Consider the following 22892-nt stretch of genomic DNA (forward strand, 5'->3'; position numbering starts at 1 on the left):
GTTTCATCCATTCATATGTCATCCACATAAGGTGGTACTGGCACAAGGAGAATGGAGACCTTCTACTTGCAAATTACTGTGTTTTGTAGAGCAAAGGGTTTGGAGACAACAGATCACATCGAAGTTATCAAACACAAACAAGTTTATTTGATTCCATCTGTACATTTATCCCTGAAATTTGCTCGAGGAAGTTTTGTCTTACATTGATGCTCAGACATACAGGTGCTGAAAGCATGGCTTTGTGAAAGTACTTCTTGCACACAACATAAAATATATAGTACGTATAGGATAAACAGGTGATTACTTTATTCAGTATCATCTATCATTTACATCCTAAAAATAACTTTCCCTTAAACAATCAATAACAATCTGCAAAGAAGGGTCTGCCATTTACATCAAGTAAAAAGCTATACTTTAACAAAGCCAGCTTCAAAGAAAAATTCAGTTCAATGCAAGGATAACATTAAATCAATCCACAGTTAATCACACCGCTACAGTGGGCCCAAAAGAGATTTCCTCAGCTCTGGTTCAGTAGCTTTGAGATAATTATTGGAATGAATAAACTTCTTCAATATTACAAAATTTATCACTAGAAGAAATTGTGCAAGCCCCATATCATATGGAAAGTCTAGGAGCAAAGTTTTATGCCCTAATATACACATGTGTGGGAATTACTTTCATTGACATAGACAGCTTCCAAAAAAACTGTGTATATGTAATGACTTGTAAATTTTGAGAAAAGCTTCCGATTTCATGAGAACTTAATAATTTTAGGATCGTGATCAGAAATGCTGATAACATGATACCACATTGAGCAGCTTTGTGGTTGTGAATTTAATGGTTCTGTCTGAAGTAACAGACATACAACAATGCATTCATTTTCTACAGGTATCACTTTGTTAAAATAACTGAATGGATTTGCGGATCAGTAGTAGAGATTTTTATTGCCACCGTGTTAAGTAAGTCGTAGACTTGGACGGTTTGGAAACCTTTTTACTAAGTTTTTCTCAATATTCAAAGTTTGGCTCAATCTACGGATGAAAAGACAATATCTATAAAGGATTTTTGTTCCTATACAAAAGTAAAGCAAACGAAAATTGAAGTTTCAATTGAAACTGGCAGCAAGAAGAAACATACTTCACTGCACCTCTGTCAGGAGGTTAACCAGGCTTTTAACTTTTTATCAATATATTTTACTGAAGTGCAAGTGCACCAACATGAGATGTTTGTATTGACATTTACAGTACTTGAAGGAAAATTCAATATTTGGCACATAAATGTAAATCCAACCATCTAAGAAAATTGTGGCATGTGATATGGCAATTTCACGGCAAAATTTACAGGCTGCAGGAACTGACAGAAATTGATCTCGATAGGTGCAGAATAACAAATTTTTAAGTCTCACAGGATTTCTTCCCCATAAGGATTATTAACTACAGTTGCACTACTTTGGCTTCTCACAAAAATATTCTATAACACAGACATTATTTTTACTTCAACAAATTTGAGAGTACAAAATAAAATGTGATAATTTCACTACTTTCTAAGGGTATAAAATTTACATCTGAGTGGAATAATCTAAAAAAAGTTAACATACAACATAATTTGGCAAAATTTAATATAGAATGGCCATTGCTCAAGAACATTTTAATGTCTACCATAACATACCTTGATAAAAGAGTAACCTTTTGCGCGGAGCTAGAACAGTCCTGAAAAAGAAAACAAAGCAATTAGACATTTGCCTTTTGCTATTAACATCTAATGCTTTTAAAATGTCATTTAATAGTGAGAAGAATGTCTTTGGTGAAAGTTGAGACCATAGATTTTGTTTTGTTACTCGAGTTATGACTCAATCATGTTATTTCATTTCATGCTACACATCTGATTTGACAGCACATTTGATTTTAACTTTTAAATAGCAGTCTTTCCAAAACAATTTCAATGCCACAAAGCACACAGAGAAAAAAAATTAGAGGAATAAATGAACTAGTTGCACCAATACTTTTGAAGATAACTCATGCACAAAGAAGAAAAGCAAACAACCACCACATAAAAAATGAAGCACATAACATCCTAAGCAACTAAAAACTCAAACACAGAACTTACCCATCAAGGAAACAATCTATTGTGCAAATCCGTTGGATGACCATGAAAAATGACTCCCTTGAAGGAAACCAGCATTGACCCTTTCTAAACTCAGTCTGCCAAGGTCGCTCTATTGTAAAGCAATTGTAAAGCAATTACATGATTCTTTTACATTTGATATAGTGATGTAGAGAGCACACAAATATGGGCACTGTTCATAAAAAGAGGAGTGATGTAGAAATGTTCATCTGCACATTTGATATAAACTGTTGGACTGTTTTGGCGGATGTGTGATGTAAATGATCATGATTTTCTTTTGAGTGATGTTCAATTGACTCTTTAAAATTTTAAAGGAAAAATGTACCAGAAAAAATGAATAAACATGCACCAATAATAACACACATACATTGTGCAAGCATACAGCGGCAAGCAATCTGGAAACGTAGAATAAGAATAAATGAGATAAGGCAAACGCATAAAGTTGAACATTATGTAGTTCTTAACTTTTATTGTCTCATGATGTTTTTAATTAAAATTTATATTGGAGAACATGGACAAAGTAACTGGGTCAGCTCATCAATAATTGGCAACAGGGATTAATCGAGTTGTCACACATATAGTCTCCCCACCCATTTTTCTTGACAGGTGTATTACTTCGATAGAAATAAATTTTGAGATTGACAATAATGTCTCTCTGTGATGTACATCATCACACAAAGGAACCAAATAAGCCATTGCATCACAGCCACATATACATTGTTCACCAGGGAGAAAAGAAGGAAGGAGAACATGCCCACACAATTGACATAATTAAATTTGACTACCTGCTCTGGATCTATCTTTTGATTCGACTAGTAAATTAAATTGACAAAACATCACTTTGAGGGAGGTGTGAGTGAAAGTACAGCCTGGCTCATAAATGACTGTCATTGTCTCAAAAGATCGTTTGTATATTAAAATTGAAACAAAGGGTCAGAAAGGTCATATGAGCAAATGGATATCATTGAAATAAATAGTACAGAGACAATCGGAAAATAACATACTCTCAAACGTTACATTGAAAAAGTACATAGGATTAAGAAGACTCACTCAATGATACCCGAGGGAGGAATGATAAGAGAAAAGCAAATGATATTGCAATATCTCAGTGCATTTGCATTTATCAAGTTACAATACATTTGGTCATTTACAAAACATTCTGATGTTTACTGACAAAAATTGTTGTTGGACAGGGTGTTAAATAAATACTGCATTTAAAGGAAGTACCATGTAATGGAGATCCTTGGTCTTACTAAATCTGTTCCACTGGCTTATCAATATTTTCGACTAGATATTTCCACCGATGGTTTACCAGCAAAAGGGCTGATAACACATTTTCAAATACTGACTGAGGCAAAAAAATAAAATTGAAACAGAACAAACAGTTTAGCATGGAAAATTCTCAGAAAATACCACAGTAGTAGATTTGAATTGCAGAAGACTCTGTCAAAGTTGGTTAGGACTTTTGGGAGAAGGGGAAGAGATGTCCCACTTTCCAAACAACAAGTAAAGCATCTAAGAACTCAGCTAACACTCGACTACAGCAAACATTTCACAAATATACCGTAGCTAGTATATATTTAAATAGGTACAATATCACAATGGGCAAATACATAAATAAATAGTTTCAGACATTGCTACAAAAGTGAAAATTGAAACATAAAAAAGAAGAGGGGAAAAAAGGGAAAGACCTCACTGGGAATAACGTTTAAGATTGGAAGGACAGCAGAAAGGAAGATTCCATTAAATGTGGTCAGCCACCATTTTCAACTCCTTAGAAGTTGGTTAATTCATGAAAACTGAAGTCATAAGTCATTGATTGGATTTGCTGACTTTCTGACAGTGGCATCAATATGCAGTGGGATGCATACACAATCAAGTAAATTTCATCTGTCTAAAAATCTTACATAGGAACATAAGCAAGGCTTTCTATGCAAGGATTAAAAGCACACTGGCAAATATTACTCTAGACAAGAACTAATCGAAATTAAAACAAGAAAAAAAAACATAAGTAAAGCTAGAACAAAGCAAAACCTAGAATGAATTAAAAAGTAGCAGCAGTCATGTCTATTGCCAGCAACAGACAGGCAAATTCAATGGGCATTTCATGTCATACTAATGACAAGTTAATCACAATGTATGATTTCCATGTACATCAGAGTCCTTAAAAATACACAATATAATAAAAAACAGAAGCAGACAGTAATAATGGCAACATGTCTAAAGCAAAATAATTCTACAGACATTCACATTCACTAAAATATACAATACATATCATTGAAAATAGAAGAGAATTCCTTCAGTCACAGTGACTGTCAGTACCATGCCACACGGAATACCAAGAGAGAAAGAGAGTGCGCCATACCTCGTCAGTGTTCCTCCTCGAAATTGAACGAGTCGAACGCCTCGGTCCACTTGTACTGATCCCCAGCGGGCCGCGCCGGGTGTCCCTGTGGGTGTCCCTGTGGGTGTCCCTGTTGGCCCGGGTGCTCCGCCCTGCCGCTGCCGCCCGGCGCGGTCGCCACGGAGCCGTCCTCGGCGAAGAAGTCGTCGTCGTCGAAGGGGTCGCAGCTCCTGGCGAAGATGTTGATGGACTCGGACTTGCGCAGGCTGGACGACGAGTCCGTCCGCCGCAGGTTGGCGAGGCGCGCCTTCATGCCGGCCAGGTTCTTGTCCTCGCCGCTGATGCGAACGGAGCGCCGGTGTTCGGACGACACGGCTGGCGGCGGCCGGTTGGGGGATATCACAGGTTCTGCCGTGGCGTCTGCGGGAAGCGCGTCGGTGTGGCTGGAGTGGGCGCGGCCGACGTCCGCCGGCAGGAACACGTCGTCCATGGACCTGCCATTGCTCCTGGCGTCCGGGTCACGCGGGTCGCGAGCCTCGCCGATCGGCGCCGTCCTGGTGCGGCCGCTGCCGGGCCGGCTGCCCAGACCGGGCGGCGCGTCGTCGAAGCGGTGCTGGTCGCTGATGTCGCTGGAGGCGCTGGAGAGGTGGCGCGCCCCTGCGCTGTTGGGCGGGGTGAAGTCGTCCTCGAAGGGCGACTGCCGGCGGCTAGAGCCAATGGAAGACGCTCGGCCGCGGCCGCTGCCGCCACGCTCCAGCGGGCTCAGCGACGCCCCCAGGCCGCCCAGGCCGCCCTCCGCGGCGCGGGCCTCCTCGGACTCGGACAGGCTGTCCCTGAGGCGCGACGAGGCCGACCCGCTCTGCGGCCTCAGCCCCGGGGCGGCGGCGTGCCCGGGGTGCGCGACGTGAACGGAGGCCGGCAGCGGCGACCGGTTGGGCTCGCTCGCGTCCAGGCTGCTCTCTTGACTGAAGCTGGTTGAGCTCTGCTTCGGCTCGATGACAAAGTCGAAGCGCTGCGAGGAGAAGTCGTCCTCGAAGGGGGACTGCTTGGCCGCGAAGGACTGGTCGTAGGTCTTGTACCGCGCGCGGTTGGCGCGACGCGCGTACAGCGTCTGGGAGCGCTGGTCATAGCGGGGGTCGCCGCGCTCCGTCCGGCTGCGCGTTCGCTCCCCGCGCTCCCAGTACTCGTGCTCCTGGTCGGAACTGAAGGGGTCATCGCGGCTGCGCGACCGCCGGTCCATGCTGCCGCCCATGCGGTCTCGGTCGCGCTCCCGCTCTCTGTCTCTGTCGCGCTCCCAGTCGCGGTCGTGGTAGCCGCGCCGCCGGGGCGCCGTGGCCGAGGTGGGCGGGCACGGCCCGGGGCTGTCGTCCTCCTTGTACTCGATGGACGTGCTGGGCGACACCCTCTCGTGGCCGCGGCTCGCCGCGCTGCCGGGCCGCGACCGCCGCCACTTCCGCCCTGGTGGGCCGTGCGGGCCGCGGGGTCCTCTGTCGTCGTCGCCCTGCTCGCTCAGCTCGTCGTCCCAGCTCTGGTCGCGGTAGTGCGAGCCTGGGCCGGGCTTCCTGGGCCGGCCGTAGCGGTCCCACTCCCAGTCGCGGTCCCGGCCGCGCTCGTACTCCCAGCGGCGCCGGTACTCGTCGTCGCGGTGGTCGCGTTCCTTGTCCCGGTAGTGCCAGTCCCATCCCTCACGCGCCTCGCGAGCCTGGCCGTACCACTCGCCCTCCTCCCAGGCGTGCCGGCGCTCGCGCTCGCGGTCCCGGTCCTCACCCCAGGGCGACTGGCGGCGCTTGCGCGCGTCCTCGTACTCCGAGCCGTCGCCGTCCCACGAGCCGCGTCCGCTTCCGGGGCCACCGGAGCCCGGGCCTGTGCTGCCCGGCACGCGCGGGGGCAGGGCGCGGTCCTCCTCCCACGAGGACTCCCTGTTCTTGGACCGCGACTTCCAGCCGCGCTTCATGTCGTCGCCAGGCGGCGGTCCAGGCGGCGGCCCCGTGCTCTCGCCGCTCTCCCACGGCGACACCTCCCTGCTGGACTGCTTGCCGGAGGACGACCCCGCGCCGCGCCGCCACGGCGACACCTTGCGCCGCCTGCTGCGGCGTGGCTCCGGATAGCGGCCCCCGGGCCGACCTTGGCCCTCGTCGAAGCCGTTCTCCCACGGGTCGTCGCTGACGCGGTCGTCCCAGCCCTCCTCGGACTCTTCATCCTCGGCCCAGGCGGCGGACCCAGCCGGCGGCCCCGGGCCTCTGTTGGGGCGCCGTCGCCTGCCCTTGTCGCGGCCCTTGTCGCGGCGCTCGTGGTCCGAGTCGTCCTTCCAGCCGGACACCGAGCCCTTGATGAACTCCTTGCCGTCGGAGGACCACGGCGACGCCCCCTCGTCGCTCACCGGTTTCTCGAATTGACTAGAGTCGAACTTGGCCCAGGGCTCGGCGGCGGCCTTCGCCTCCAACGAGTGCGGGCGTGACGAGGGGGCCGGGTCGGCCGCGGGTGTCTTGGCCGTCATGGCGCTGACCGGCGCGGCGGGGGTCTTGACGGTGTGCTCGCTGGCCGCGGCGCCGTTCACCAGGCTGGGCAGCAGCGACTTGGACGACAGCTCTAGGTTCTCGGGGACGGGCTCCAGGGAGACGATGCTCGCGTCTAGCAGCGACGTCCTGGGCTGACCGGACACCTGCTCGCCGTCGCCCTCCGAGGGCGCGTCCTCCTCCAAGATGGTGGTCTCCATGATGGAGGGCGCGTCGCGCACCGTGTTGGTGTCCAGCGTGGGCGACTCCGTGCTCTCGCTGTGCTGCGCGGACAGCGTCAGCAGGTCCTGGTCTTCGTCCTGCACCGCCATGGCCTCGTGGATCACCTCTGTCATGCTGTCGTCCTTGTCGCTCTCGTTGTCCACCTCGGCGTAGGCGTGGTTGTCCTCGTCGCGCGCGTCTTCGTCGTCCTCCTTGGTGCTGGACTCGTCGCCGAGGGCGATCTCCCTGAGCGCGGCGTACCTGTCGAGCGGCGTGTCGGACATGGCCTGCGCCGGCGAGGGCGACGCGGACGCCGAGTCGGGCTGCGCCACGTGGATGGTGATGGGCGACGAGTGCGGCACCGAGGACACCGCGGCCGACAGCCCGGTCGACAGCCCGGCGAGGGGCGCGTCTTGAGCGTCTTCCTCGTCGTCGTCCTCCTCGCGGACGTCCACCTTGGTGACGGATAGGTCGTTCTGCGGCTCGTCCGCGCGCGCCTTGTCGTCCTGCAGCAGCAGCTCTCTGAACACGGCGTACTTGTCGAAGAGGGACTCGGCCGCCGCGGACGACGACGCGGTCGCGCTCGCCAAGTTGCAGAAGTTGTCGTCGAACTCGGCGGCGAAGCCAGAGTCCTCGTCCACAGACTCGCGCAGCGCCGTGTACTCCGCCTTGCTGAGCGAGGACCTGTTCCCGGCTGTGAACGCGTCCTGCGGCGCGCTGGGGTCCGACAGGCTGGCCAGGCGCTTCGTCAGGTCCTGCAGCGTCATCTTGGACAGCTGGCTGGGGGAGATGCCCAGCGTGGTGGCCAGGTCGGAGAAGCCCGTCTTGGTGAGCTGGCTGAGGGTGATGTCGAGCGACTTCTTGGCGGGGGCGGCTGGGCCTCCCTGTGCCGGCGGCGCTACCTGCTGGCCTGCCTTGCGCGCGTGGCCGGACTGGTGGCGCTTGACGGGGGGCGGCAGGAAGGGGATGGGCGCGAGGTAGCCGTCCTCCGTCTCGGCCAGCACGTTCTGCTTCTTGGGCCGCAGCGGCAGCGAGTTGTCGTCGCCGTAGCGAGGCTTGCGGGCCGGCACCGGGATCGGGGGGCTCTTGGCGTCGGCCAGGGCGTCGGCCAGGTCGTGTGGCGTGGGGCTGGAGGAAGACTCGTAGTTCTCGATGTGGTCGTAGATCGAGTCGTCCTGGTGCGGCGGCCGGGGCGGTGGCTTGTAGATGGCGCCCGTGTGCTTCTTGGGCGGCAGTGGCGGTGGCTTGATGGAGAAGGCGTTGTTGGGCGCGGGCCGGGGTGGCGGCTCGGGGGCGATCTCTGCCAGCTCGGCGCTCGACCCTGACAGCCTGGAGCCGGCGTCGCCGTCGAGGTCCGGGAACGAGGCCACGATGGGCGGCGAAGGCGTGATGACTCCGCGGCTCAGGCCGCCCGGCGAGCGCCGCTGCTGCGACCCGGTTGAGCTAGAGTCATCCAGCGGGGGCGTGGGGCTGGAGCCCAGGGGCGGGAACCTCGCCGTCGTGCTGCCGTCGACCGTCACCTGCTTGGACAGCCGCGACCGCCGTTGCGAGGACTTGGGGCTGGGGATCTTGACCAGCGACACCGACAGCTGCTTGCGCCCCAGGCGGTTGCGCGGCTTGCTGAGGGAGCCGCTGAGCGGGGGGCTGGGCGACAGGCAGCTGGTCGAGGCCGCCGAGGCCGCGCCTTCCTCGGGAGGCAGCGACACCCTCAGCGGGCCGTGGCCGTGGCCGTGCAGTGCCACGCTGCTGCCCGCCGAGGCCGAGCTGGTCTGCAGCGGTGAGGTGCTGTTCCTTGAGCCGGGAGGGAAGGAGGAGAAATCTGCAAAACCTGTCTCGAAGGGGTCTGGCATCACAGTATTGGGACTAAAACTAACAGTCTGGCTAAAGCTGCCCTCCGCGAACGGGTCCGTCTTGTCGAAGGGGTCGTCTGAAAAGGGGTCGGGGAAAGCAGGGAAAGAGGTGGAGCCTCCGGGAGCGAATCCAGATTCCAAAGCAGACAACACATCACCCAAAGCGTCCGGCTGCGGCCCCGCCGAGGGCCCGGCCACGTCTCTGCTACCTTTGTCGAACGACGTTTGGAACAGGGGGGTCGTGTTGCTGCAGTTGCTGGCCGAGGCGGTGGTGCCGGTGCTGGCGATGACTACCGACAGAGGGTCCACCAGGTCTTTCAACACTTTCTTGGGCGGGTTCTTCAAATCTGAGAAGAAGTCCTTCTTGTCGACGTAGGGTTTGCTGCGGCCCGTGCCCAGCGGGTCCAGCTCGGTGAACACATCGAATTGGTCAGTCAAAGCCGCCTGCCGCGACAGCAGCTCGAGCGGCGAAACACGGTTAGCATCCTAAAACGGCAGTCAAAGTGTTAACAGTGTGCACAACATCACCGACAACTTCGTCAACCTACCGCACAATGTACGCACCTGGTCCAGCCGGGAACTGCCCGTGTTGGGCATGGTCTGCGTAAGTTCTGCGTCGTCGAAGAGGGCCTCCGTCTCCTGGTCGAACCAGTGCTTCTCCTCCTGGGCGAGCGGCGCGGGCATGGGCGTGGTCGCGTAGTGCGAGGACGTGGTGCTGCTGGCGCCGGCGGACGTGGTGGAGGCCGCCCTGTTGGAGGCTCGCTCCCGGCGGTGCGTGCCGTCAGCCTTGACGGAGTCCTTGGCGGAGGGCGGCGGCGGCAGCACGGCCACGGGGGCCGCCGACGACGTGGCTGCCGCGGCAGCAGACGCTTTGGCGGCCTGCCTGGCGGCCACGGTGGCCGCGAACGAGTCGCCGAAGGGGTCCGCTCCGAACTCATCCTCGTCGGAGGGCCTGGAGCCCATGAGGTGATCCACGTGGTGGGGATCTACGTGGTGGGACATGTGGTGCATGTTGGACTGCAGGTTGTTGAGCTCGTACTCCAGGTCCAGTAGGTCGGCGATGGTGGCCTCGGACTCGGCCTTGGACGAGGAGGCCGCCCCCGCGCCGGGTGAGCCGTTTTCTCGCACCGATTCCTGGAGCAAGCAGAGGCCATGTCGAGGCCGTTAGCGTGCCCCTTCCCTCACGTTGCAGCGAGTCGACGGCTGCGGACATACCTTGTTCAAGTGGTGCTGCATGGCCTCCATGTAGGTGACGGAGGGGGTGGTGGTGCTGGACATGAGGCTGGCCGTGCTGCCGCCGCAGATCTTGAGGTGGTGCTGCTCTACGTGCTGCTCCCGGTTCTTGAGGGCGAACACAACTTGGAAGAGGTCTCTGATGCACTCGACCACCTGCAAACGGGCAGAGCACGTCATTTCTTCCAATAATTCTCAGAGTAACGCGTAGCCTCCCACGGCTGCGCACACCAACCTGGCTCGCGGCCTTGTCTGTCTTGATGCCGAAGAACCTGTGGCCGGTGTCGGGTGAACCGAAAATGTATCCAAACGCCCTGGGGTCAGTCATGTCTTGGGCGATGAACGATATTTTGTGAACTAAGTGGTGGTATAGGCAGTCCTGCGGAATCCAAACGGCACACACACATTAGCACTCTCTCAGAAGACAGGGACGTAAAGTCATAGCGTGGCAATGGCAGCACCCTGTCACACCGTGACTTTGCTGCGTCTGTCTCAGTCACTCACCCCAGTCTTTTCGTCTCGCAGTCGCAGCCCATCGATGGCGATGTTGATGGTGATGCGCTGCTTGTGCTCGCCGGCCGCCCGGATGGCCATCTTGAGGTCGGCGAGGGCGTCCTGGCACATGCGGTCGCCGCGGGCCTCGGCCACCTCCAGGATGCCGATGAGCTTGGCCTTGAAGCTCACCCCTTCTCCCATAAATCGAGAGGGCTCATTTTTATCTGAAACACGCCGATAAAAACCATGAGGCCGGTGCTAAACCTCTCTGCCGCGTCAACGAAGGCGTGAAAAATGCCAGCAGTCGCTATTCGACCACGATAAAAAGATTTCCCCGTCTCAAGAAAAACTCCAAAAATACATAAACAACCATAACTGGCACTATCCCGAGCATCACTTCGCTGGCCCCAATTTTTTTTTCCAGCGACGCGCACTTTGCGGAGATCGCAGGCCTGACGTGCGAACGATTCACAGCGCCATCAATCAAGAGCCGAGGAAGGCATCGGCCCTCCGTCCGACACCCTCCGCTCCGCCCGCTCCCCGAAGTGAGGTTAGGGTCGGCAGGCACTGCCAGGGCACTGCCAGGCAGCGGGGGCGACGGCCGCGGGGGCCGCGGGGCGGGGGCCACCAGGGCCGGGGCCGCGGCCGCGTCCTGGCGTAGTCCGACGCCCACGCCACCGCGCACCCCGCGCCGCAACTCAGCTCGCCAGCGGCAAAAAAAATGTCCGCGGGGTACCCGCGAGTACAGGCGTGGTCCGCGTACAGGCGGGGTGCAGTGTCCTTTCGCAGCGCCCTTTCGGCATCCCGGGGCGGCCGCGCTGCCGTACTCACGCTTCAGGGGGCTGCTCTTCTTGCGGAGGGTCTGCATGGGGGCCCTGGGGGCGCAGCAGGCCAGGGGCCAGCCTGCGGCCTGCGGGGCTACGGGGCCTACGGGGGGACGGCCTCGCGCAAGGCCTCGCGTCGCGCCACCTCCGCCACATGCAGGTCAACACGGCACTGGCGACGCGAACGCTGCGCGCGGCGCCACGCCGCCCTGCCTGCCGCCCTGCCTGCCGCCCTCAGCCAGCCCAGCCCATTGATCCGAGCGGGGGTGGCGCGGCGAGGCGCAGCGCTGGCCCGGCGTGGAGCGGCGTGGCGCCGCGTGGCGCCCCGGGGGAGGGGGAGGGCGACGGCGGGGTGATCAATAAAGGCCGCGCGCGAAGCGGCGAGCCAAGCAAGCAGGCGAGCCAAGCTGGCCGACGGCACCGGCGCGAACGGCGCGAACCCCCGCGGCCACGGCCCGCACGCCACCAAGCACGCCACGCACGGCCGGCGCAGGGACCACAACACGCCGACATGGCCGACATGGCGGCGCTGCGTCGCGCTGCGTCGCGGGGGTCCCGGTAAAGGGTTGCAACCGTTGCACCGGGCGGCCCGGCCGACGCGACGCTCGGGGGAGGAGGACCACGGCGAGCACCGCGCGCCCACCTGCTGGCTGATGCCGCTGACTTGGGTGCTGCCCCGACGACTGATTCCCAGAGGCGTTCTGTGCCTCTCGCGCCTATCCGGGACGGACCATGGAAGCGAGAGAGACAGGGCCGGCGAGGCACTCACCGTGGCGGGCCGCCAGCCCCGAGTACGAGAAGAGCGGGTTCGAGTGCAGCATCCTGGACCACCAGCCACGTCCCTTCTTCGCGTCCCTTCCCGTCGCGCGCCCGTGTCACCGAACGGCCTGCCGGACGGGCTGCCGGACGGCCATCGCGTCGGCCGCGCCGCGAGCAGGCGTGCGTGCGTGCGCGTCGTGCGCCAGGGCGTCGCGGGCGTCGCGTGGCGGCGCGCTACGACGCGGGCCCCAGACTCGTGGCAGGGCCAGGCGGGCCAGGCGGCTTGGCCCGGCAGGGCCAGGCAGGGCCGCCTCGCGGATGCCTGTGGCGGCTTGGCCAGGCCTGGCCCAGTGCGGGGGTGGGGGGTGGGGGCCAAGCACAGGGCGAGGCGAAGGGCGCAGGGCGCGGCGGAGGGCCGCGGATGGCGCCACTCGACGAGGAGCTTCGCCCGCCCGCCGGAAGGCGGCGCTGGAGACGCGCGAGCTCGCGGCGCCAAGCGACAAACTGTAAGAACCGTGCTCGGACGTGACGACCGCACCGGCGAAGCCCTTGCCGAGTGATTGATTCAGAAAAGCGATTTCGTCGCCCGCCTCTCTCACGCTCGTGCGGCCATGCGCAGAAACGCCTCTGTCGCACTCGCGAGGCACCCCGCGGGGGTGCGAGAGAGACCGCCCTATCAATGCACGGCGGGCGCTAAATCACGAACCATGACGCGTCGACGCGGTCCTCGTGCGTCACTCCCTTGCTGGCGGCCCCCCGGCCGCACGGCCCCGCCAATCATTCATGGAAACACAGCAGTACCGGGAAAGGCGAACGCGCGAACGCGCCCAGAGGCCGAACGCGACGCGACGCAGCATCCGGCCGTGGGCCGACGCGGCGACGCGGCCCGAGCCTGGCACGGCGGGGCGGAGCGCGGAGCGGGCCCGTAATGGTAATGGCAATGGAGCGCCCGGTGGGTAGGCTGCCCGCATGCACGCGCGCGTCGCAGCCAGGTGTCGGCCTACCTCGCAGGGGTCAGGGCCTCGCAGCCACTCACAGCCAGCCAGCCAGCCAGCCAGCCCGCCAGGCAGCCAGCCGCGCGTCCGGGCTAGGCGAGACGGCGGCGTAGAACGCGCGTATCGCACGCGCGAATGCAACAGCACAGCCAGCAACGGCAAGCATCCCGTCGAGGGGCAAACAAGGATCCGCTCGAAAACATGACGACGTCGGCGGCGACGTCGGCGGCAGCAGCACCGGAAGCTAGACTCCATGCCGGCGCGGCGTGGCGGCGCGGCGTTGCTGCGTTATCATGCCGTATCGTTCGCAAAGTGCAGTACAGTTCCACGGCGCGCACGCGCGCACGCCGGGACGCTTAACCCAGAGCAGTGCAAACACAAAAGCGGCACATCTCGGCGGCTCGGCCGGGTTTTCCCGAGAAGTGCCGCGCGCTTTGCCGGCCAAGCAGCCCAAGCCAGACGTCTTTACGGCTCCGTTTATTATTGCCCGCTTTATTCCCGATAGCGGAAAGGGGTCTCTCTGTCTCTCTCGCACTCAGGGGGCGTCCCGCTGGGGTGCGAGAGGGACGGAGCGACCGGGATCGCAGCACGCGTAGTACAGTGGCCAGAGGAAGACCAGTTCGGGCACACGGCGACTCTGGACGCGTTTCAAGATCTAGATTCTTCGTGCAGTGCAGGCTCGGATCGAACACACGGCGGTGCCGGAAGGGCGATGCCTTGCTGGTCCACCAGCAAAGACAACCGCGGCGTTTCCGCGCGGGTACTTATTGAGCTGTCTACGGGGCGCTTGACCGGCTGGGCGGCGCTGGCCGGCGACGCGACACACATCCTGCATGCAAATAGATGCACCGGCCTCGTCGCTCTGTCTCTCTCGCACTCACGGGGCGTTCTATGGCAGTGCGAGAGAGACAAGCACTGTCCCCGGACTCAGCCTGCAGACGGCGCGGATGGCGTTCCCACGAGCAGGCCGACGGGCACGGCGGCCACCGCACTGTTAGCGCGCGCACCTTTCTTCTTGTTGAAGGCGATGCGCCTCCACGACGACGAGGACGACGAGGGCGGCGACGTGCCCTGCGGCGAGGACGGCGCGGCGGGGGAGGCCGAGGCCGACGACTTGGGGGAAGGCCCCCAGTCGGCCTCGTCGGCGGCCTCGGCGTCCGACACGTCGTCGGCGTCCAGCTCCAGGTACTTGGTGCGGGCGGCGCGCGCCTCCGTCAGCACGACGCGGTCCGCGTCCACCGACAGCGTCTTGGTGCGCATCCTGGCGGTGGATCGGGCGCTGGCACTCGCGGGGGAGTCTACAGTGTACACGCGCGCGAGGGGTAGACTCACGGGGAACGGACAGACGGACGCGGGGGACTTTACGATCGCGAGGGTCTTGGCGGAGGGACGGGGGATGTTGCTGTCTCGGCGGCGGCGGGTTGACTGCCGTGCCGGGCCGGCTCATGGCGTGGCCGGGCAGGGCCCATGCACGCGGCACGCGGCCCCAGCCGCCCCGGCCGGGCCGTGCCGCCATGGCGGGGCCAGGCGGGGCCCAAAGGCGGAGCGCTGCCCGGCGTGGTTCAGCGCGCGACGTCGCCGCGGCAGGCACGGCGTGGTGGGGCCCGGCGACGGCCTGGCGCAGCAGAGCGACAACGCCACCAACGCCATCCAGGCCCTGGTCTGCCCCGGCCTGGCCCTGGCTCGCACTCGCACCGAGACAAACCAACCGCCGAACCCACCAGGAAAGCAGGACGCCGGTACCGATCTGCATTTCGTCGCTCTATCTATAGAGACAGCGCGACAAAATCTTTGCCCTCAGCCAGCCACCGCAGGGCGCGGACAAGTGCCGACGCCGCCTCTTGCCGACGCTGAGTGATCGTATTGGTCAAGTCAAGAGGTTTGATCGGGCCGGCCCGGGGTTATGACCCCCTCGGCATGTACAGACTGGGTACAGTGTCACCACACTGGACGTGACGTCACGCGGAGGCGATTGCCGAGTGAATCGCGCCTCCATTGGAGCGACACGAGTCGGCCTTGGGTCGGGATTCCAACAAATCTGTCACGAAAACGGAGCATGCGCGACTTGATGACGAAGCGTCGTCGCATCGGTTCCTTAGCAGCCATGCGCGCGCAGTGTGTTACAGTGTGTGAGCCGTCGAGTCATCCGCCACACTGCCAAGGCAACACCTTCGGCCCGTTCGGCGCGCTGCTTGCCCTTGCACTCTGGCACCCTTCGCCCCGCCGCGGCCGCCGCCCGCCCGGCGTGCCCTCCGCGCTGCATCGAAGCGACCTCGCCAAGGACGCGGCCGAGGACGCCGGGCTGCGCACTGAGCAGCCAGTCACGATGCGCCGCCACGCCGCGAGCAGTAGACACATTCTGTCTCTCTCGCACCAATGAGGGACGCCCCGCGAGTGCGAGAGAGACACAGCCTGCAGAGCGGCCTGGCCAGGCCTCGGTCCCTCCCTCCGCAGTGCCCCGCGCCAAAGTCAAAGATAACAGTGTCCACACAGCGACACCTGCTGTTTCCGCCTCTCGATTGCGTCCCCGCCGGTCCCCGCCATGTGCGTCCAGATGACCCAGCACGCCGTGCCGGCCAGACTGGCCGTCGAGTGCGGCAGGCCGGGCAGGCCGGGCAGGCCGGCAAGGAGGCCCTCCTCCGACTCACTCGGCAAGCACATTCTATTTTGAAAACGCCGCCTCTGTGTGAGTGAGCGCGCGCCTGTGTTGCCCTCAGTGTACAGCAGGGTACAACGAGCCCACGCCGCGCCAGAAGGACGCGTCCACTGGCCTCAAGCGCGCAGCGAGCGCCTCCTAAAGAGGGAAATGGCTTTTGCGCGCCCCCCGGCCGGTATTTGAACCCTGGACCGTCTGCGACCCTCTATCAAAGAGGAAGTGGCCCTTTCTGGTCCGCCCCCTCCCTCCCCTCCCCTCCTCGCCCGGAGAGCCCAGCAGCTCAGCCCAGGCGCAGTGGCGGGTCCAGAGCCAGCCTGAAAAGGGGGGGGGGGTAGCACTTTTCGCCAACTTCCAGTGGCGGAGAGTCGAGATCGCTGCCGCCATGCTGCCGCGCCGCGTGTTATTCGCAGTGTGGTGCACTGCACGTGTTTTCGCGGGGCGATGCTCCTGTGCACAACACAATGACACAGGCCGGCCGCCGCCGTGGCCGCCGCCGAGTCAATCTAATCTTGCAGCGACCATTCTCTACGCGGGAGCATCTCGCACTTGTGTCCAACCACGCCCGGCCCGGCCGGCCGAGCAGTCACCCCGCGGCCTGTCCAATAACAAAAACAAACAACAACGGGGGCTATAATTCGCGCGGCAACGCAAGGTCGCAGCGGTGCATTCTCTCTCTCTCTCTCTCTCTCTCTCTCTCTCTCTCTCTCTCTCTCTCTCTCTCTCTCTCTTCGGAATCGCGGCGTGCAGCACGCGCGGCGCGAAATAACCGCGCGAATTCCCGAATACCGCGCCAAAGGATGTGCGCGTCGCTCGGACCGCCAAATATAGCGCCTTTCTCGATAACGAGTGGCGAGCCTCTGTGTGTGTGTGTATGTGTATGTGTGAAGAATAAGGGGAGGGGCAGCGAGGATGTGTCTATTTAGCCGAACAAACTGCGCGCGTCCCTCCTCGCCTCTCCGCCACCAACACACACACACACGCACACACACACACACTTACACGTTTTACACACGCAAGCCCACGTATACAAATACACACACACACACACACGCACACGCCCTCGTGCAGCAGTTAGCGGCGCTATTTTGTTTTTGCAAGCGCGCTGCCGGACTCTGCTTGGGAACGCGTGAAATTTTCAGCGGCGAGTGGCCGAGCAAGCCGATCGCGTTCCACTTGGATCCGACGACGGCGACGACGACGGTGGACCTTTGACTCGGACAGCATCTCGCTGCACCCAAACAAGACCCCGACCTACGCGGCCGGCCGCCCCGGGCCGCCCCTACCGCCACGCCGTTCTAAATACTACGCGCAAAAGTGCTGAGCGCTGCACTGCCAAAGGTCTGCCCACGCCTCGAGGGCCCTCGGGTCTACGGCGAGCAGGCGAGCACATGGCAACGTCCAAACGACGACGGCTGCCTCCACTCAATGGACGTTGGATCGCGGGGCGGGGCGGGGCGGCCAGACACAACGCGATCCACGACGTCCAAATTCGCACCAGTGTAGCGCGTAAACAAGGCCCAGCCACGCCACTGCGGGGCGCCAAGGGGCGAAGCGCACACAGACACGCCTAGCCACGTGTCCCAGTGCGACTGTGTGCGTGCGGGGCCGTGCGGGGCGGTCGCCTACACCACTATTAGCAAGGCTAATCAGCCATCGGGGAAGGGGGGAGGGGAAGGGCGCTTGTAAAAGAGGCAGAGTCGAGGTGAGTCACCTGCGCGGGCTGCTTCCGAACAGTGCTCTGTCTCTCGCCCCGGCCGAGCGAGTCGAGAAGACAGGCGCCCTGCTCTGCTGTCCCGCAGCCAGCCAATGGCAGCGCTCCATTTTTGGCGGGAGATTTGACGCAGCATGCCAGCAGCAAGCGCTCGGCCGCATTTTGCCGTTTAGTGCGATCGACCAGCACCACCACTACACCGGCAAACTGATTCCGTCCCAACAGTGCTGTCGCGGCGCGGGGAAGTCCCTTTGGGTGCGAGAGAGACAGACGAGCTAGGCGGCGACCGCCTGGAACCAGGGCACCGAAATGGGAGCAGCCCAGGGAGAAGTATCGCATCGGCCTCGAGGTCGGCCGACACGGGGCTGGCCGGCTCGGCTCGCTATCTACCGCACGGCGCACGGTCAATGCCGCGCCGGGGCCGGTCTGTCTCTCTCGCACTCGTGGGGCACCGCCCGGCACCGCCGAGGGGTGCGAGAGAGACAGCGCTTCAAAGCCCCGTTCGGCATGAAACTAGTGAAGACCGCGGCGGGGAGCGCGGAGGGCAATGAGGTGCGAGAGAGACAGAGCGACGGATAGCCACGGTTCGGGGCGCTGGGGCTGTGGCTGGGGCACAGCGGCACAGCCCCAGCACGGCGATACGGCGCGCATCGGGGCGGCGATAAGAACAGACGACGCCGAGCGAAAGGCCAACACTTCTCGGCGCGAGTGTACTTGCAGTGTACACAAACAGTGCCCGCCCCGCACGGGCCCCCGGACGGGCCCCAACGCCCCGGCCGGCCGCGTGGGCTCTGTCATCATCGCATGGCGAGCCATCATCGCCGTGACACCGACAAGGGACGGGGTGATCGGGCGCACGGGGACGTCCTCCCCCGCCGTTCCAGGAGTCGCACTTCCCTCGCGAGCAGATGGGGGCCTGCACTGCAAGCTGCAGCCGCCTGGAGACGCATGCGGGTCGCAGGGAACGAGGGCGAGGGGCGGATGGGATAGGGGTGTGCCTGGTGTGAGCGCGGGCCGCTGTCAGAGAAAAACACTTACAGATGAAGGAAATAAAAGGCCAATTTAAAAACGCGTGGCGGTCCACTCCACTCCGCTGCCTCGCCGAGGTCAGGGACGTCCGACCGCGCCGCGCCCTGTCAACCGGGCGGGCAATACGGCATGCACATAATTCAGCAGGAAGCAGCGCTGGCACGCCACGCCGGCGACCAGCAGACCGATGCCGGGAGTGGCGTCGCCTCTGTCGCACTCGTGGGGCGTCGGGCGCCGTGCCTTGGGGGCGCGAGCGAGACGGACTCGACTCGGAATCGCTCCGCGGGGCAGGACGACGACGACGACGACGGCAATGGCGGCTGCGCGTTACCGTTGCCACAACTGCTGCTGCGCGGACCGCGGCGGACCGACCGCGGGGGGCTCGAATTTTGGCGCCAGAATCAAGCGGCGAACAGACGAGTCGAACCCGCGCCGCCGTCTGGCTGACATTGAGTGCACGGCACCCGGGGGGGCCAAGGGACTTCCCTGCCGACGTGACAAATTGAATCCCCCGCCGCTGCCCCGCCCCACCCGGCCCGGGTAGGCCCGGGGGGATCGGATTGAGGGTCCACTTCCGCGTCCCCCTGCACCGTGGCCGTGCCGTGGCCGTGGCCCGCCCCTCGACGCCGTCCCCGTGTCCTAATCCACTCGGCTGCAAGGCGCGCGTTGAAAGTTATGGCATCCTGGCGGGGAAGGCGAGAGCGCAGGCCGCCGTGGTCGGTCATCGTCTCATCGGCGTGGCGAGCAGTACGAGGAGCCGGAGACAGTCGTCTCCCTGCAGGCCGCTGCCCGGCGTGCCCGGCCGCGACGTGTCCTCCGGAAGTCCGACATCCGCCCACCGCGAGCCCTTCCTTCCCTTCCTCCAACGACACGCGGCGCGGCGGTAGGCGGCCAGGTACTTGACCGCGGCGGCGAGGCCCGGTCGGCCCAGACGAGTGCCGCGCCCTGGATGCCCGGCATGCCCTGGCAGCAGTGCCCGAGGCCCTCCCGGGGGTCAAGGACGCGGACGGCGGACGCGGGGCCCTACGCCCGTATCGCACTGCAGGCCCATTCCGCTCGCGTCGCTCCGTCTCTGTCGCTCTCGTGCGGCGGTCCGTCCGGGCCGGGGGCAGCGACTGGTCGGCATCAGCCTGCAGATACCGCGCCCTCTGTCGCGAGGCGCCGTGCCGGCCGCCGCCAGTCGCGGACAACAGCGCCGCCGAGTCGCGCAGAGCGCAGGGGTGCGAGAGAGACAGAGCACTGCTCGGAATCGAGCCGCTGGCTCGCCTGCTTGGACTGGCGTCGCACAGCGATCACGTCATCTCGACTTCCATCCGTCCACGACGACGCGGGGTCCAGAGGTCCCCGTCAGTCCGCGCGCGCCGGGGCCGCGGGGCGACGAGGCGGCAGAGGCAGCGACGCCGTCGTCGTGACGCCGCGACACTACTCGCTGGAGAGCGCACAGAGATAGCACAGTGCTCTGCCGTACTCCACCGTCGCTCTGTCTCTCTCGCGCTCGTGGGGCGTGATGGCGTAACGTCGGCGTGCGAGAGAGACGGGGCTTGAATGTGCGCGCGCGTGGCGTCCGTCCCGTCCAATCGCCGCCGAGGAAGCCAAGCCAAGCCGAGTTCGCTTTAGTCCAGATTGAGAACGAGTGCGCCTACGCGGTGCCGGACTGGGACTTGCAGTGCCGCCGGACGCGCCCCGCCCCGCCCCCCCGCCCCGCCCCGCCCGCCCCGCCCCGCCCCGCCCCGCCCGCCCCGCCCCAGCCAAGCCTTCCTTTCCTCTCGACACACACACACAGTCACACACACATCCTTGCATCCCGCCTACGCAGCTAAACTGCAGCATGGCCTGTGTCACGGCGCAGCAAGCTTGCTATTCAAAAAATTTCCCCAAAAAGAAACCCAAGCTGCAAAAAAAAAAAAAATCACTGGAATGTTATTAAAACCCTAGTTTTTTTAAATTTTAAAAATTTAGAATATGGGAGTGTTATTAGAGCTGTTCCTCACCTATTACCCTTGAATACACCTCTGGGAAAATAGTAGGCATTGTCCAATGAATCCATTTATCCCATCAACATGCCAATAATTTATAATACAAAGTTTGTGCCTTATTTGAATTTCCGCAGAAACGGCAGAAGTGACAAAATGATAAGCGCTTCACAATAAATAATTACAAGACATGTCTGCAGAAAGTCCAAAGTTGCGTCAACAGTATAGTACAGTCTCTTGATGATGTATACTTTTACTGTACTCTTAACAATCACAAGGTCTCACGACCCAGCAAAGAAGACTCAAAAGGAAAATTGATTTTTAATAGCAAAATTATTGTAACTTCTGCAGACATGTGAGTTGCATTTTAACTCACCAGTTCTTTTCGGAGATGACAGAGGCTTGAAAGTCATTTTCAGCTGAAGTTTCCTTGATGCTTCTCTAACTCCAGGTATAACACCGCTTGCAAATCCACCCGAACTGTTTGAGGCATGCGAAGTTGTGGTGGCAGCCTCCATTTCTGGAGCAGTGGGTGTCTCCATCGATCTTTCACTACTGTGATCGCCAGCCCCATCTTCACCAATGGCCATTATGAACTTGTAGTATTTAACAATATTCTACCACAATCATAGCCCATAGTTAGAAGAACAATGGTTCAGTGTCGGTCTGACAACATGGTGAAGCGCAACCTAAAACACAAAATAAGAAAGATGTTACTGGTAGCAGCGAACAACATTATATGATGTGAAACAACTGAAATATTGATTGTTCCAATGTCCTAATTAAAATGCGCTCGAATTAAAATTTAGTTTGACAAATGAATTCAATTCAAACAGTAACTTCACAAAACAACAATGAAAACTGTACAGGTTATGACGCCTAGTACACGGACTTTTGTTTACAAACACCCCCTGACAGAAACACTGATTAACAGCCAGTTTTTGGCAGCAGACGGCCCTGGGTACGGTTGCGACGCCCCAGGCACAGCTGACGGCGTGCCCATCGCACGGGTCCGTCAAACCAAACTCACTCCAAGCCACTGGGTTGCGCTTCCTGGCGGCGCCGCTTGTCGTTCCAGAGAGCCTAAGCCTCAGTCTCGCTGGAGCTGGAGAGAATTCCTCTGGCGCGACGTCAAGGCGGCGTTGTCATCCATTCCTGGCGCTCTGGCGACCCTTCGCGGCCGAGAAACGACGACCGAAAACACTCCCCGCGGCCGCCGTCGTCTGTAACGCGCAAACCCGACACTAGCCGACGCGGACCAGCGGCCGCCAGCGGAGGACTCCAGGCGAACATAACCTCACTCTCCGCTCCAGTCCAGGCTGCGGGCGGCGTCGGCGTCCCCCCCCCCCCTTTCCCAACGTCTGCACCCCCGCGCGCCCGCATCCCCCACCCCCTCCAGTCGTCCGGTTGTCACCCCGCGACGACCGCGCCACCCCCGTGGACCGCGGGCACAGCCACGGCACAGCTGAGCGGAGGCGGCGCGGGGGGCGTGCGGGGCGGTCCCGCCTTTCGCTCGGCAGCTCTAGCCTCCGCAGTCGCCGCAGTGGCAGTGCTTCGCAGTGCAGCAGACGATAACGGCGAAAGTAGTGAAAAGCGCGCTTTGTCGCCGCCACTGCATCCGATAACGCGAATGCTGAGCAGTGCCGCGTCTGGCCCGCTATCTACTATCTAGTGTCTATCCGTCTCACAGCTGCGACGCACCAACCTAGTTCAAGTGTCGACGGCGCTGAGACTCGAGCCGGGCGGCGTAGGCAAACCCCTCGACGCGTGTGTCGGTCTTCTTGACTGTGCCCCCGGGCCGCGAGGACGCCGTCGACTCGGTGGACGCGAGCGCGCTGGTCGACGAGAGGCTCCGCGGAGGACCGGTCCCCGTCTGGTGACCGAGCCGGCCGCCCCGCCGGTCCGCGGGTCGGTGACGCGGCCGACGCGGCGCGCTCGGGGGACTTGTTGGGGAGGGGCGCCGAGAGTCGGCGGCACGCGAGAGCCGCGGGGGTGGCGTCGCGGTGCGGGGCCGCGGCCTGCGGGCTCGCCTCCTTGGACTCGAACCTGATCGGGGCGGTCCTGGAGGACGTCGCCGCTGCCTTGGCTGCATTCAGGCGCTGCTGGTGCCGGCTGGGTTGCCTACCCGTGCGGCTCAGGCGGTGGACAGTCGACGGACTCTCATTTGCATGATGGTCGCCAT

The 22892-nt window shown here is 60.2% G+C and overlaps 1 protein-coding gene across 6 annotated transcripts; it reads right to left on the reverse strand.

The window, feature by feature from the left end:
- Positions 1-121: 121 nt before the first annotated feature.
- LOC117643096 (protein disabled) lies at positions 122-22572 on the reverse strand. Of its 6 annotated transcripts, XM_034381769.1 has the most exons (9): positions 22416-22572; positions 21741-21933; positions 21087-21399; positions 10773-10987; positions 10504-10647; positions 10251-10424; positions 9600-10169; positions 4490-9521; positions 122-1709 (listed from the first exon to the last, which is right to left on the reverse strand). In XM_034381769.1, the coding sequence occupies exons 3-8, from the start codon at positions 21298-21300 to the stop codon at positions 4494-4496; spliced, it is 6345 nt and encodes a 2114-aa protein (XP_034237660.1). In that variant the 5' UTR covers positions 21301-21399; positions 21741-21933; positions 22416-22572; the 3' UTR covers positions 122-1709; positions 4490-4493. The 6 variants fall into 6 exon arrangements, with proteins under 6 accessions (XP_034237660.1, XP_034237661.1, XP_034237659.1 ...); XM_034381770.1 differs by lacking the exon at positions 21741-21933; XM_034381768.1 differs by lacking the exon at positions 22416-22572 and having other exon boundaries at positions 21741-22005.
- Positions 22573-22892: the final 320 nt, after the last annotated feature.

Source organism: Thrips palmi, unplaced genomic scaffold (genome assembly GCF_012932325.1).
Source record: "Thrips palmi isolate BJ-2018 unplaced genomic scaffold, TpBJ-2018v1 HiC_scaffold_16, whole genome shotgun sequence".
Taxonomy (NCBI): domain Eukaryota; kingdom Metazoa; phylum Arthropoda; class Insecta; order Thysanoptera; family Thripidae; genus Thrips; species Thrips palmi.

Coding starts and splice junctions, on each gene's coding strand:
- LOC117643096 (XM_034381766.1), bottom strand. CDS start 14,601: ATGCGCACCAAGACGCTGTCGGTGGACGCGGACCGCGTCGTGCTGACG. Junction 10,648..10,772: donor TGCGAGACGAAAAGACTGGG/GTGAGTGACTGA, acceptor TGGATTCCGCAG/GACTGCCTATACCACCACTT. Junction 9,522..9,599: donor GCAGTTCCCGGCTGGACCAG/GTGCGTACATTG, acceptor CTGCCGTTTTAG/GATGCTAACCGTGTTTCGCC.